This window comes from Balaenoptera acutorostrata, chromosome 20 (genome assembly GCF_949987535.1).
Source record: "Balaenoptera acutorostrata chromosome 20, mBalAcu1.1, whole genome shotgun sequence".
NCBI lineage: Eukaryota > Metazoa > Chordata > Mammalia > Artiodactyla > Balaenopteridae > Balaenoptera > Balaenoptera acutorostrata.
The window spans coordinates 14,799,916-14,814,923 of record NC_080083.1 but is presented as its reverse complement, the minus strand read 5'-3'; the positions used below and the strand labels follow the sequence as shown (position 1 = coordinate 14,814,923).

General features: G+C 56.9%; 1 protein-coding gene across 4 annotated transcripts in view; it reads left to right on the top strand.

Annotated features, from left to right (window-relative positions):
* The window catches only part of ABR (ABR activator of RhoGEF and GTPase), a 180,666-nt gene that overhangs the window by 161,128 nt on the left and 4,530 nt on the right, over window positions 1-15,008 (top strand). For all 4 annotated transcript variants that reach the window (XM_057535701.1, XM_057535702.1, XM_007183829.3 and 1 more), the window contains 5 exons: window positions 10,209-10,268; window positions 10,528-10,637; window positions 11,328-11,467; window positions 12,548-12,682; window positions 13,748-13,853. In XM_057535701.1, the coding sequence (XP_057391684.1) occupies window positions 10,209-10,268; window positions 10,528-10,637; window positions 11,328-11,467; window positions 12,548-12,682; window positions 13,748-13,853 (551 nt within the window). The remainder of the gene's footprint in view (window positions 1-10,208; window positions 10,269-10,527; window positions 10,638-11,327; window positions 11,468-12,547; window positions 12,683-13,747; window positions 13,854-15,008) is intronic.

Here is a 15,008-nt window from a genome sequence, read left to right as displayed (position 1 = left end):
TGCAACTGCAGGACAGCTCCAGACCCCTCCCAGAGTCTGTAATATAACCTGACAGTTTCCTAACAGGTAGCATCAGGTATGCAAACCATGTGCATGTCCCCAGGGCTCAGTCAGCCATTCACTGGCTGTTCCAGGCATTGAGGGTAGAAGGGTGCTGGGGTATAGAGAGATGTCTTGGGCTCATTTACTTTTACTCCATCATCTGGCTCTGGGCATCAAGAAAGATCTTGAAACCTTATTAGACACCAATAGACACCTCTCCTGCCCCGGCTGCCCACCTCTCTGCCCTACCCCCTTTCTCCCACCCTGCCCCCCTCCACCTTATTTGCCGGAGGGAAGGGACCTGCATCCTGTCTTCACCATTCACATGCCCATTCACACCCCTATAGCGATCCCTCAGCTGTCGGAAGCGGACAGTAGTGCCTCTCCGTGGGGCTGGAGACCCCTGCGGCCAGCCCATTTCCTCCCTGGCCTCTGTGTGGGCCAGGGTTGTGACCAGGCCGGCTGGCTGGGGGCTTGGAAGGGGGAGTAGTGAGACCTCCCTGCGTCCCTGCAGCCAGCATACATACTCCCTAGAGGGAGAGGATCTTACTCCTGGAGCCACACGGGTGGCCTCCTGACCCCCCTGCTCCCACTTCTCCACTCAGCTGGCTCCCAAGAGGCCTGTTTGATTCCACAGAGCAGGAGGCCTCCACTCTGAGAATCAGATGCCAGTTATGGAGCTCCACCCAGACCCAGAGCCACGCACATGCACAAACTGTATGCTGTTTCAGAGAGGGTCACGGATCCCCAGGTAGGAACCCGTGCTCTGAGTGCACTGGGCAAGCTGCTGTTTCTTGGCGCCGGGGGAGGTTAGAAGGGGCACCGGCCCTCTCCAGCATCTCTGTGGTCCACAGGTGGCTTGGCCAGGCAACCATGCTGGGCTTGGTGGCCCAGCTTTTGGATGGCCTTGGACCGGGGAGAGCTGGGCCTGCCAGTGCGGCCCAAGCCCAGTGGCGCAGGACTGTCCAGAGGCCGTGAAGGCCCAGGAGGGCAGACATTTTGGAAAGAGCCCAGAAACTTCTGCAGGTGCCGGTGTGGGGGAGTTACCAGGCACTGGTCAGGGCGCCCAAGTCTGGAAAGGCCCAGCTCTCTGCTGAGTGGCCTTGCTGGATGCCCAGATTGTCAGGAGCTGGTCCGCAAGTGCTATTTTGGCTTCCTTTTCCCCATCAAATCGTGCTGAGAGTTGGAAGGGTGTTCGTGTTCTGACAGCTCCCTTGCACCCAAAGGAACACACATCCCCGTGCCTGGAACTTGCCTGCCCAATCCCCGGGAGAAAGCCAGAGTCAGTCCTGGATCCCAGTGAGCCTTAGACTAAGGCCCCATTGTCCTTGGTCCCCCCAGGTGGGCCTAGAGAGGTGGGAAGTGACCGTGGGAGCTGCTGGTGGGAGTCTGCTGCAGAGAGGCTGGGAGGGCCCTGTAGCCCCACGGTGATTTCACCAATTCTGCTTTGGTTGAGAGTGGAACTCATGCCTGAGCCAGAAGCTGGAACCATCTCTCTCCTGGACAGTGACCCCAGCCAGGGTGGGTGCCTCAGATGGGCACAGCCAGAGCAGCGACAGCCACAGATCCCCTTCCCATCAGACACCTGAATGCCCCCTCTGTGCTCTGCCCTCCTCCTTGGAGCGGCCCCCCTCCTCTCAGGCTGGTGTAGCCTAGGAGGCCAGAGAAGGAAGGGCACCGGGCTGGTAGGAGTCAAGAGGCCTCGTTTTTCTAATCCTGAGTCTACGGTCTTAACTTGCTGTGTGACCTTGGGCAGATCGCTTCACCTCTCTGGTTCTCTGGCATCAGCATAATGAAGGAGCTGAACAGGATGATCTCCTAGATCCAGTTCATATGATGATTTTGGCCACTTCTCAAGATTCCTACGCCTAAGCCTTAAACTCTCAACATGCTGGGAAAGTCTGGGTGGAAGAGGTCACAGGGCTGCCCCTGGGCCACGGCCAGCCATTCACTGAGCACGGGAGGAGAGAGGCGAGCAGGAATGTGGGGCTTCTCGACCCCTGTCCTGAGCAAAGGGCATTGCTTTCTCCAGCCTGCATCGTCCAGTTTGTTCATTTGGTCTCTGAATACTGATGGGGCATCTTCATGTGCTGAGCGCTCCAGAGGCAGCCCAGGCAGAGGCCTTGCTCTCAGGGAACTTGCTGTCCATAGGAGAGTCAGGCAATAAATGAGATCATTTTATGCTGCACAAGTACCGCGAGGAAGATAAAATTGGGTAGCAGATTAGATAATAAAGCAGAGGGGAGAGGCCTTGCTTGAAGAGATAATTTTGAACTAAGATTTAAATGACAAAAAGGATTCTTGAAAGATCTGGGGACAATGCCTTCCAGGCAGAGGTGAAAACCCTGCAGCCTGGGGGGACCATGGTGTGTTCAGAGGCAGACGGAGGCTGTGTGGAGCATCGGAAGTGACCTTGGCCAGAGGGGGCAGCAGCCTTGCAGGCCTTGACAGGGAGGTGGGCTTCTAATCTGAGTGCAGTGGGAAGCCACTGGCGAGTTTAAGCCCAGTTTTAGTGATGCTGACATGTTTTGATGGGGTGCTGAGTACCAGGCATCATTCTTAGCTCATGATGTGAGTTAGGTGATAACCCACGAGGTGCTGTTAGGCTTGGAGAGTGACACGATGAGGTCCCACTGAGTGGCTTAGTGCAGGAAGTGCTTTTAGCCATCATGCCCCCCTGCCAAGGAGGAGGCCCAGGGCCCACTCGGGTTTGCGGCTGTTTCTTGGTTGTCTGGGTGGTCATGGGGCCCCACTGGGGTCAAGGCTGCGTGCCCTGGACGGGAAGCTTCCGGGGGTGTAGAACCCAGTCTCGCAAGCTGTGCACAGAAATGGGCCTGCACGTGGGGCCTGGGAAGAGTCCACCACGAGGCCCCTCAGAGCGGGTACAGGCGGTGGGCTTGCCGAGCCTCATTCTCACCAGCAGGCTCTGTGCCCAGACAGCGTTCCTGGCCTGGGCAGGGAGGATGAAGTCAGCTTCAGAGAAGGACTTTCATAATTCTCACCAAACCACTCTAAGTCTGGAGGGAGGCCGCTGAGCCCATGGCAGTCCTAAAGGCCCTTGGCCTTTCTTTCTGTGGCAGCAGCATGAGACTTCCCGGTCATACCTCGGGGAGCCTCTCGCTTGGGACTTTGACCTCTAAGGTGGCCCCTTCCCTTTGGGGACAGGGCTGCTGGGGGCTGCCCCTGTGTTGCTTTAGCCCTGACCAGTTCCTTTGCCAAGAGTGACCCTGTGCGTGTCAGCTCGTGGCCCTGAGCTGGGCGGGACAGCTTCCTGGCTGTTGGTTTGAAGCCTGGTTCTGGGGTGAAGTCTCCAGGCAGGGCAGGCCGTGGAGGGCAGGCCAGCTCTGAGGAAGACGGGGCTCCGGGGCTCGGGGCAAGACGGACCCTCTCTGAGTTCTGTCTGCAGCTGTGCCGGCCTGAGGGCTAAACGCGCGGCGGCACAGAGCAGGCTGAGCCCTGGAATGCAGGGCGCTGGGGGGGCAGGTCACAGTGGGTTCCACAGGGCTAACCTGGCTTCAATAAACGCCTCATTCAGAGCCGCTAAACCCTTCCCATATGTGGGCCTCAGGGAACTTCACAGTTCTGGGGGGCAGGGGAGGCAAGCTGAGGCGAAGTGGCCTCATCCCGGTGCCCGGCAGGACAGTCTGCACAGGCCTTTCATGTGGCTGTCCTGGAGAGGGCGCCTGACCCTGCAGGGCCAGGGCTGGAGGGACAGAGCTTGCTTGGCCTTATGGCGGGGGGGGGGGGGGCCCGGCCTCTGGGGAAATGGGGTCAGTTTACTGAGGCTGACCGTGGTCTCCCCTAAACCAGCTGCTGAGCTAGAAGCCAGGATACAGGCCCCAGCGCCCCCTCCCACTCCGCCCTGCCTCTCTTGAGTTTCTCTCAAGCGGCCACGTTGACGGAACCCTCCAGTACCCTTCCTGGGGGGGTGGGGAGGCAGGCTCTTGGCAGTGCCCTGTTTGTTCCCCCTGTTGCCAGCCCTACCATGCCTCTCACGCCTGTGGTCTGCCCCAATGACAGGCTGGCTTTGGTGTCCCAAGGGGACCAGCCCAGAGCATGTGCACGCACTTGGGGGAGGGCAGGAGAAGGCCAGCCGGGGCCGCCACCGTGGCCACTGACCTGGGAGCCACAGGAAACCTACCCCCGTCAGACAAAACACCCAGCTCAGGGCCTGGTCTCCACGGCCCAGCGCTCAGCCTCCGGCCGGGTCCCCAAAACACAGCCACACCTCTGCCTTCTATTCGGTGTCCTGTTCGCCTGTGAGGGTGACAACTTCAGCTATACTATTGTTCACTGCACTTAGTTTTTTTTTTTGTTTTTTTTTTTTTTAAGAAATTCACGTTCTTTTATTTATTTATTTATGACTGTGTTGAGTCTTCGTTTCTGTGCGAGGGCTTTCTCTAGTTGCGGCAAGTGGGGACCACTCCTCATCGCAGTGCGCGGGCCTCTCACCATCGCGGCCTCTCTTGTTGCGGAGCACAGGCTCCAGACGCGCAGGCTCAGTAATTGTGGCTCACGGGCCCAGTTGCTCCGTGGCATGTGGGATCTTCCCAGACCAGGGCTCGAACCCGTGTCCCCTGCATTGGCAGGCAGATTCTCAACCACTGCGCCACCAGGGAAGCCCTGCACTTAGTTTTTATCAGCCCCCAAAACAACTCTGGGCTTCAAGTGAAGTCCATGCCACCGACCCAGGACGGGCCCAGGATGCCAGGCCCCAGGCCCAGAGGGCAGAGGGTAGAGCAGTGCTCAACGAAAGAAAGAGTGGGGCCAGGCCCAAGAGGGACAGGAGATCAGGGGTCGTGCACAAGGAGGTGGGCTTCCTCAGGGCCTGTGCTGTGGAAATACAGTGTGAGGTTTTGAGGGAAGAGGCTCAGCACCAAGGGGCCACAGGGTGGGAAAGTGGGGTCTTGGGAGCCCTTGGGAGCCCAGGTGAATACTGTTTTCACGGGTCCCTGTCACCCACAAGCCCCGTGTTACCTCCCAAAGTAACTCTGCCGCTGCTCTGTGTTCTGTGCTGGGACTGTAGCTGCCAGTTGTGACAGGTTATCCCGCACTGACCCCTCCTTGTGGATTGAGGAGCCCACGTGAGGGCCCGCAGGAAGGGGCAGCAGCAGAAACCATCAGGAGACCGTCGGGCGGGCGAGCTGCGTGGTGGAGGGAGTGTGGGATGGTGGGAGGACCGTGCCCACCGTCCGAAGGACTCTGTCACCTACTAGGGGGAGCAGGAAGGGGGCCCCCAAACTCACAGGTGCCTCCGAAATCCCAAGCACTAGGAAGTGGCCGTGAACAGGTTTGGAGCCAGAGAGAAGGAGAACATTAGGGTCTCTTGCCCCAGGCTGGGGAGAAACAGGTGGGAGGAAGGGCTTAGACCCCTCAGAGGGGACCCCTGAGGACATTCCTGAAACGAAGGCCGCACCCACCACCTGGGGGGTGTTTGGGCGCACATCCTCCGCTGGGCTCAGGGCCTCAGAGCCTCTCAGCCCCCTGCAAGGCTGGGGAGCCCATTTCCTGTCCTAGACGTGAGGCTGCTGAGGCCCAGGAAGGTGAGGCAGCCTCCCAGCCACCTGCCAGATTCTCTCTCAGACTCTGTGGGCTCCTTGCCTGGGATGCAAGATTCCCAGCAGGGGCCCAGAATGCTGTTGCAGGGGACCTGGGGGGTTCTCTCGGGGACATCAGTCCCAGAGGGCAGCGGCTTCTCCACAGGAGAGGTCTGAATGTGCAGCCATGACCTGACCAGGTCTAAATGCAAAGGCAAAAAGGACATAATCGAGCCGCTCCCAGAGGCTGTGTTCAGCCACTCGTTTATAACTTTCTCCAGGATGTTCTATGGCCTGCTTCTGTCTCCTGCCTGTGCTCCTTGGGGCGAGCCCCACTGCGTTTTTGTTACCTGTGTGGTGAAGGAGGGGCCCCTCTTGGGGGGTTTCCCCAGCCTGGCCCTTCGCAGCCCCATCTGTGTCACTACCTCAGGTCATCTGGTGTCCCCCTGGTACCTGGTCCCCAGGCAGGGGGGCACAGCACCTATCGGCTGGGACTGGAGGGTGAGAGGTCAGGTGTTCCTGTCCACTGACATCCAGGGAGCTGGTTCCTCCACCCCCAGCGCTAATCTAATCAGGAAATAGCAAAGTCCACATTTCCCAGGGGTTATAAATAACCACAGCAATTCAGACAGCATTATTTCTCTGGAAAATGTGCCATGTCCCTCTCTACTCTGCACCCTCCCTTCTCTGTATTTAAATGACGTCCTGAAATAGACTTGGTTTCTGGAGGCTGCTGGCCTCCTGGGAGACAGGGCTTCATTGTCGGGGCACCGAGGAGCTGGGCAGGCCTCCCCACGCGGGTAGCAGGGCCCGCACCTGCAGAGGGGGTTTGGAATAGGGCGGTGGCAGGACTCACAGTAAAACACGACAGTGCCACCTTACCCAGACCTGGCCTCAGACAGGCTGAAACAACAGCAAACTGTGCAGGGGACGGGGTCCTAGTGTGGCAGGGAGGCAGAGGGGAACTGAAGGTTCCTGAGGCCTGGAGTTACCTGGGAAGGCTTTCTGGAAGAAGCAGGGCTGGGATTAGGCCTTAGCATCAGGGTTTGCTAAGGCCCTGTCTCAGATGCTCCCAGGGAAACGTAGGGTTGCTCCTTGGCAGCTGGAATAGAAGTGATGGGGAGGGAAGGAATGAAAGAATTGTACTGGAGTCGGCCTGCCAGCACCCAGGTCAGCCTGTGGTGCCAGACCGTGGAGGGCCGATGTCTCCTTTCTACATAAATCATCATCACAGCAGCTGCCTTGCCAAGAGGCAAGGACGCCAGGCTAGGTGCTGTACACCTAGCTGGGCTGGGCAGGATCTTGCAGGTTTAGCTGAGGCGAGTCAGGAATACTTGATTTTGTACCCCAGCTCTCACTTCCTAGGCGTGTAGCACTGGGCAAACTCCTCGTTCTCTTTAAGCCTTGGGGTCTCATCTGTAGAAGGGGAGCAGCTAGAAAGGCTTAAACCTCATGGGCTTGTTATGATGATTGATTGAGATGCTGTATGTAAGGGGTTTGTCATAGAGCCAGACTTACAGGAAATGCCCACAACACGTCAGTCGCTGTTACTATTTTCCATGGCAACGCTCTGAGGCAGGTATGGACACCCCTGTAGGGAAATTGAGGTTCCAGGAGGTTAAGTGACTTACCCACATTCACACAGTTGAGTGGAAGAGTGAACATTTGGACCCAGGTCGGTCTGACTCTCATTCCCTGCACTTTCCCCACTTGGGCTATGTCCACATAGCACTCAAGGGACCCAGGGAGGGACCACTGGCTCAGTCCACAGCAGCTGCCAGGAGGTGCCAGGTCATGGGAGGCTAGGCCAGGGGAGGGGCACTAGGGTCCAGGAACACAGAATTGGCCTGAGGCTTATGCTGATGCCTGGAGAGACCTGCATTAGAAGCAGGTAGTCATTCCAGAATGTGTGTCCCAAGGGTAGTATCTGCCCCAGGGGACGAAGAGCAGTGGAGATGTCTCTACGCCAGGTGGCCACTGCTCGAGGTCAGGGCTGGGGACAGACCAAGGCCCTGTGTCCAAGACCCAGGATTCGGGAGGGGGTGCGCCACAGGCCCGGTGAGGGTTGGGACAGAAAGTTTAGGGGAGGAAGGTGTCAGGGGCCCAGTAGGACTTGGCCCCGAGCCTTGTAGAACAGAGAGCCGGGGCAGCAGCCAGTCTGTGGGTCCCACACGCTTCCCTAGCATGCCTGAGATGGTGTTCAGTCCTCTCCACGCCACCCTCCCTCTGTCCTGTTCTCCAGGCTGGGCCTGGGCCCAGATGCAGGGCCCAGACCCTGTCGGAGGCTTGGGTGCCCCCCGTCCCCAGCGGGTGTGTGGCTGATAGAAGGTGCGGGGGTCCTACCTCGAGCTGTAAGAAGCCCCGGGGCCCAGCCACCCTGGACTGACTCGGATCCAGCTTTCCTTTGTGGCGAGGGGCCTGTTAGAGCAGCAGTGTTCAGACCATGGCGCACATGCCCTGGGGGTGCAGAGACGGTCCAGGGGTACGAGGGCAGGAGAGTTTGAAAGCAGTCAGCTTGCAGGTCCTCAGTTCCCAACAGTGCTATTGCCAAACAGCGACCCGCCAGAGAAGGGCCTTGCACCACCACCTCGCTCTGCAGGGGAGCCCGAGGCTTCCTGGGGACTCGGCTCAGGGCTCCCAGGCCTCCTGGGTGGCAACAGAGGGGCCACTTGAGGTGCTGATGTAGGAGTTGAGAAAGTAAAAGACCCTAAAAGCTGGGTTTCCGACCCTTTCACAAGTCACTTCGTTTCCAGTTCTTTCTTTCCACAAAAGTGTTGGAAATGGTCAGTTGAGATCATTTAAAATAAATATTGATAATAGGTATCTATGCAATTCAAGGCAAATACCGAGGAAAGAGGTTAAAGAATTGCAAACATTGCAATAATAAAACTATTTTCAGCCCCATCTACTTTATGTGAACAAGATGTTTCATCCTTTACATCTTTAAAGACCAAACCAAGGGACTTCCCTGGTGGTCCAGTGGTTAAGACTCCACACTTCCTCTGCAGGGGGCATGGGTTCTATCCCTGGTCGGGGAAATAAAATCCCACAAGCCGCACTGTGCGGCCAGGGAAAAAGAAAAAAAAAAAACCAAGCTCTTTAAGCAATGCTAAATGCTAATTAAATCATGTCACTCCCTGGGTAAAAATCTCGGTGGACTCTCATTAGAATAAAACCTTAATTAAAAAAATAAAATAAAAATTAAAAAAAACAGTATTGATGCTAAAACCCCATTTCACCCTAGCAAATATTCGTGTACATATATGAACGAAAACAGAAAAAATGCTCTACCCATCTCATTAAGCGATGTAATTCCACCAAAATGGTACTTTGCTGCTGAGTATTTATTAAAATTTGTAATGTGTTGGTTAAATTTTTAATTATGTATTGCTAATCATTGTAATAACCAATTCAGAATATGTTTCAAACATTTGGAGCCTAGTGGTCTCAGGAAATCTTTCATTTCCATTTATACAGATATTTTTGTTGAAGCAAAATATAGGGTGAGGAATAAAAGACTTTAAAAAAGAAAAATGCAAACTAGGGCATATTTCTTTGGGAGAAATAGACTAGAAACACAAAATCAAGGAGAAAAAGGAACGTTGCAGGGTTTCTACAAGGGAAAGAAGAACTTGTTTATGTGTTTTTTAAATGGATGATGGTGGATATCAAATCACTATGGAATTTGGATTCCACTGAATACATTTAAAAGAATGATGTAACAGTTTTATTTTAAGATGTAAATATTTACATTATTCTGGAAATTATATTCTTTGCAGCTATTTAAACTTGCTCTGGAAATATTCAGATGTTGACTTAAAAATGTGCCAGGGTGTGCATTGTTTTTCCAAATTACTTTATGGATGCACAAGGAAAAACAGTTTGAAGGCCACTGAGCCAGAGAAACGGCGTCCCGTTTGGTCACCTGTGAGGGATGTCTCTGTGCTTCCCCTGCCATCTCCACCTCCCTGGGGCTCCTGCCCAGTTTGGGGGCCTCCTCTACAGAGTGTTTGCTTTCTGGGAGACCAACCATTTACCCGTTATCTTACTGAGTCTTCACGACAGTCCAGCAAGGCAGGTTCTTTCCTGGCTGCAGTGAACAGATGAAACAAATGAGGTTTAGCAAGGTGAAAACTTTCCAAGGTCACACAGTCGGCAGTGGCAGAGCTGTGATTCAGACCCAGGGCTCTTCAACCTCTATGAGGCACCGCCTCCCGTTCACCACCTCCAGGCACACGGGCTACATCCCCTGCGGTCAACTCCAGTTCAGGAAGTTGAGCAAGTTGCTGACGGTTTGTGAGCCTCGGTTTCTGCATCTGTGAAATGGGGTGATAATACCCATCTCACAGGGTGGGGTAAGGAGTGAATGAGAGGTGATGGGTGAATGTGCCTAAGAGCGCACCCCACCTCCTTCCCAGAGTGGGGGCAGTCTTGCACTAGCCAGGGCAGGAGGGGCCTGGGGGCTGGAACCCCCTGAAGGACTGATGTCAAGATAAGCATCAGCCCCCAGTTCCATCTTCCTGACCTTTTAGCCAACTTCTGAGCTGTGGCTGAGCAGCAGGGAGAGCTCTGGCTTGGTCTCAGCTGTCATCTCTCTCTCTCACGTCCTCTTTCTTTCTTTCTCTGCAGCTGGATCCACAAACTGTAGAAACGAAGAACTGGCACACAGATGTGATTGAGATGAATGGGGTGAGCCCAGAGAGATAGGAAGTGTCTGCACAGTGGGTGGGCAGCCTGGCCTCTGCTGGTGCCCTGCGGGGGCTGTCGGAACCCCGGCCTCCTTAGCCCAGCCCCTCCCCCCTCTCCTCTGCCTGCACCCCTCCCGCTCCCACCCTGTAGGTGTTTCAGGGAGCCCTGGGTGGGAGAGGTAGCCCTTGTTTGCAGTCCTGGGGGGCACTCCTCGGGCACTCACGCCCTGGGGGATTGTGCCTGCCTTGCCCCCAACCAGATCAAAGTGGAATTCTCCATGAAATTCACCAGCCGAGACATGAGCCTGAAGAGGACCCCGTCCAAAAAGCAGACCGGCGTCTTCGGTGTGAAGATCAGCGTGGTGACCAAGTAGGTGTTGCGCCCGGGGTCCCTGCCAGCCCTGCCCTTCAGGCGCCCCGCCCTCGTCTGGCCCCTCAACAGTCACTTTCCAGTTCAACAGTCACAATGACCAGTTTGGAGGGCAAAAGTGGCCTGCAGAGGTGTGTTCTCTGCCTCACACGATGCTTTAGAAATAAATGAGCCAGCACTTAAGCACTGGGAGACTGCACATGAAGATCCCAGATCGTCAGCTTCTTGTAATAGGTGGGAAGATGTGACAACTGTAGGCCCGAGTCTTGGTGTGACGGTGGCAGGCTGGAATCCAGGAGTGGCTGCTCCTTGGGAGAGGGCACCCTTCAGCCCCCCGCCCTCCCCTGTCTCCAGGACCTGGCCCACCCCCCTCTGTAGGTGACCTGCTGAGTGCCCCCACAGCATTTGAATCTGAGCCCTCTGTTCTGAGGAACACTCTTCCTTTAGTCTTTGGGTTGATCTCCTAAAACTTCCTCCCTCCCACCTTTGTCCCCTGCTTTCCCTCAGCGTGCAGGCAGGCTGTTGGGGTGGGGTGGCGTGGCCTCTTTCTCAGCCCTCTCCTTGCCCCCCACCTCCTGATCCCAGAAGCCAGAGCTCTCCAAGGCCAAGGTTTGAAGAGAAGGGGTACATACCGCTCTCACTGGGGGGCCTCCCTCCATCCTCCCTCCCCTCACATCCCCTCCCCACCAGGCGGGAGCGCTCCAAGGTGCCCTACATCGTCCGGCAGTGTGTGGAGGAGGTGGAGAAGCGGGGCATCGAGGAGGTTGGCATCTACCGGATATCAGGGGTGGCCACAGACATCCAGGCACTGAAGGCCGTCTTTGATGCCAGTGAGTCGGGGAGGCCCAGCTGGGCAGCAGCGGGGAGGGGGCGCTCCGGCAGGCTCGTGGGGCTGGGAGGAGAGCGCAGCGGAAGCGGGAGGCTTCTCCACGGAGAGGCCTGGACGAGCCAATGGCAGAGGAGCCTCGGTCTGTGAACTACAGCCCAGCATGGCATGGGGTGACCCTCTGCCCTCCAGTCTCTTGTCCATTGCTACAGATTAGGAAACTGAGCCTCAGAGAGGCCAAGTCACTTGCCCAGGATTACTCAGTATATAGGCTTTGAGCCTGATTTAAACTCACATCTTTCAGGTTCCAGAGTCTGTGTTCCTGGCTTTCTTGCTGGCTCCCTGGTGCCCAGTGGGCTGCAGGGAAACTAAAGGGCTTTGAGCCTGGGTTGGCTGGCACGGGCACCCCCGCCTTCTCCCGGGCCCCCAGTGCCCTCTGGGAGGGGCACTGCTGCCTCTCGCTTTGACTGTAGGCTCCTCGGTGGTGGCGCCTGACCTTTCTGGTTCTTTCCCCTATCTCGCCATTCAGGCTGCAGCAACAGCACACCCAGTAGTCAGGACACCTGACCTGGCCGGGCAGTGCTGATTCCGTGGGAGCTGAGAGGGGGCCCGGTGGGTGTGGGCAGCTGCCCGGCAGACGTGTTCGGGGAGCCTGGGGTGGGGAGCTGGGGACGCGCTGGCACACGGCTCCTCTGTGCCACCTGGAAGCTGAGGCTTTGTCGGAACGTGATTTTAGGTATAAAAAATGTGCAGCGCCTTCCAGAGAGGGGCTTAGCAGTGGGGAGATTCCAGTTGGAAGGAGGGCATGTGACGCGTGGTGTGAGTGTGTCTCCAGGACTCTGGGTGATGATTGATGCTCCCCTCCCCCCACGGAGCTGAGTCACAGGCCACCTGTGCGCACTACCTACATCCTGCCATTCCTGGGGAGACCAGGCCGGAGACGGGGGTGGGGGGGGGGTGTCCCGGGCAAGCTGTCTCAGGATGGATATAGGGACGGAACAGGGCTACTTGCCCAGCTGAGGGCTGCGTGGGGGACGGAGGTGGCTCAGCCGGCACAGCCCCTGACCTCCCGTCTCCCCTACAGATAACAAGGACATCCTGCTGATGCTGAGTGACATGGACATCAACGCCATCGCTGGCACCCTCAAGCTATACTTCCGGGAGCTGCCCGAGCCCCTCCTCACAGACCGACTTTACCCAGCCTTCATGGAGGGCATCGGTGAGCCTCCAGTGGGGGCCTGAGGGCTGGGCTGAGCCAGGCCTCCCTGACCAGTAAAGAGTGAGAGAGGAGATCTGTGGCTTCCCTTGCTTGTTGATCTGCCCAGTGCATGGGGCCGTGTGGCTGAGTGGCCTGGAGGGCAAGGTGTGGCCTGCTGGGGCCTCATCTGGAGGCTGGACCCTCTCTCCCCTGCCCTTTTCCCGTCTCATCCCTCTGGGCTGCCCTCTGTGCTTCCTCTTTGGACACTGACCTCCTTGCCTAGAAACCCAGGCATCCAGGGAGATCTGCCCTGAGGTGGGTGGTCAGGGGCTGGTGCCCTGGGGCCAAGAAGAAGTGAGCTGGCGTACACTTGACATGGCCTGTACCGAGCCTTCCAAAAGGAGCACTGTCTCATCTCCGACCTATGCCCAGGGTGGGGAGGAAGCTGGGAGCCCTGGCTGGCAAGGCTCCGGCCTCTACCCACCGGGGCCAAATCCTGGCCTGGGCGCATCCCTCCTGCCTTGTCTTCTCCTGGGTTGGATCACAGGAATGAGGAGCCCATGGAAGGCAGCTCACTGCTGGGCTCCGGCAGCGGAGGTGCTTGAAAAAGAACATTCAGGGAATTCCCTGGTGGTGCAGTGGTTAGGACTCCGTGCTCTCACTGCAGAGGGCCTGGTTTCAATCCCTGCTCAGGGAACTAAGATTCCACAAGCCGTGTGGTGCGGCCAAAAAAAGAGAGAGAGAACGTTCATGCCATGACATCACTGTCTTAAACTCAGCCTTACAGTCCAGGTGTGGGGAATGGCTCCAGCCCCAAAGGCCTCTGCAGGGAGGGCAAGAACAGTGTCTGCTGCCCACCAGCCTGCCTCCTGGCTGAGTTACAGGTTGTGGTGGGGCCTCCTGTAGGAACCTCCAGTAGCCCACCGTTGGGGAAATACCAGGCCCTTCCCTGCAGGGTCTGCTCCCCTGACCCCCTGCTGCGCCTGGGCTTTCCCGCAGCGTCCCGCAGCCTCCTGACCACAGGGCACTGGCTAAGGCCTCCCCGCCCCGAGCCAAGCCCCGCCCCAGCGCCTTCTCTCCCCACAGCCCTGTCAGACCCTGCTGCCAAGGAAAACTGCATGATGCACCTGCTCCGCTCCCTGCCAGACCCCAACCTCATCACCTTCCTCTTCCTGCTGGAACACTTGAAAAGGTAATGGGGAGGGGCCCATCCAGGGGAGGGGGCAGGGAGCCAGGGCAGGCTTCAGCTGGGGGGAGGACACATCCGCTGGGGAACCCACATCCTCCGTGCCTCCAAGTGGGTGCTGGTGTCTGCTGGTGTCTGCTGGGACACCATAGCAGGGTGAGAGTTTGCTCTTCAAATTCTTGTGTTCACATTCTTCTCTTTTGAGAAATACTTGGGTCCTAATGGCAACCTCAAATACTGGCCACAGAATGCTTAGAAAGGCAGGGCTAGAGCCAAGGACTGTAGGTGGATTTTACAGTCAGTAGGTCATTCGGTCCACTTAGCATTTTTTAAACGGAGTAGGAGAGACAGCCTCAGGGTGCGCTGCGAGCAGCAAGTGTGCCTATTGTTCTGTTCAGTTACGCACGTTGCATGTGCTGGACGATCGGGTCAAACGTGTGTGTGCATGTGTGTGTGTGTGTGTGTGCGTTTGTGGGTCACAGTCAAAAAAATCTGAAGCCCGCTGGTCTTGACCCACAGCTCATCGAACAGATAGGGAATCTGAGTCCCCAGCCCAGCAGGGACTTGCCTGGGGTTAGCAGCAGCTCTGCCCTTAGAAGCCACATCTCCCAGATCCTAAACTACAGCCCTTCTGACCTTCTCCTCTGCCCCCTCCACAGTCAGGTCAAACCAACAGCTGCTCAAGTTACGCCTGCAGCAAAGTTCATACTGGAAGCTAGCCCTGACAGTGACCTTGTCACTAACTTTTTTTTTTTTTTTTTTTTTGTCACTCACCTTTGAGTCCAGGACCGGTCCCAGGTGTGAGTGGGGAGGAAAAGTCCCCAGGCGTCCCTTAAGTCCATTTGCCACCCGGGACCAGGGAGCTCCTGGTGAGGGGCCGTGAGCCCTCAGGCCCAGGCTCCCAGTGGCGGCTCGGCCGCCAGGCCAGGCCAGGCTCTGGAGGGCCAGAGACCTGGGAACGCCTGGGCTGCTGTCTTGTTTTTCCCATTATGAGACATTTTCCCTCTGGTTTGGCCAGGACCGAAGTCCCAACCAATTCCCAAATAGTTTGGCGAGCACTGCGGGGAGGATACACAGAGGAGGGATGGGAAGGAAAATTCATTAGGCTTTCCACCCTGGGAACCGGGCACACTCTGTTCCCACATCTGGGCCCTGGCTGGG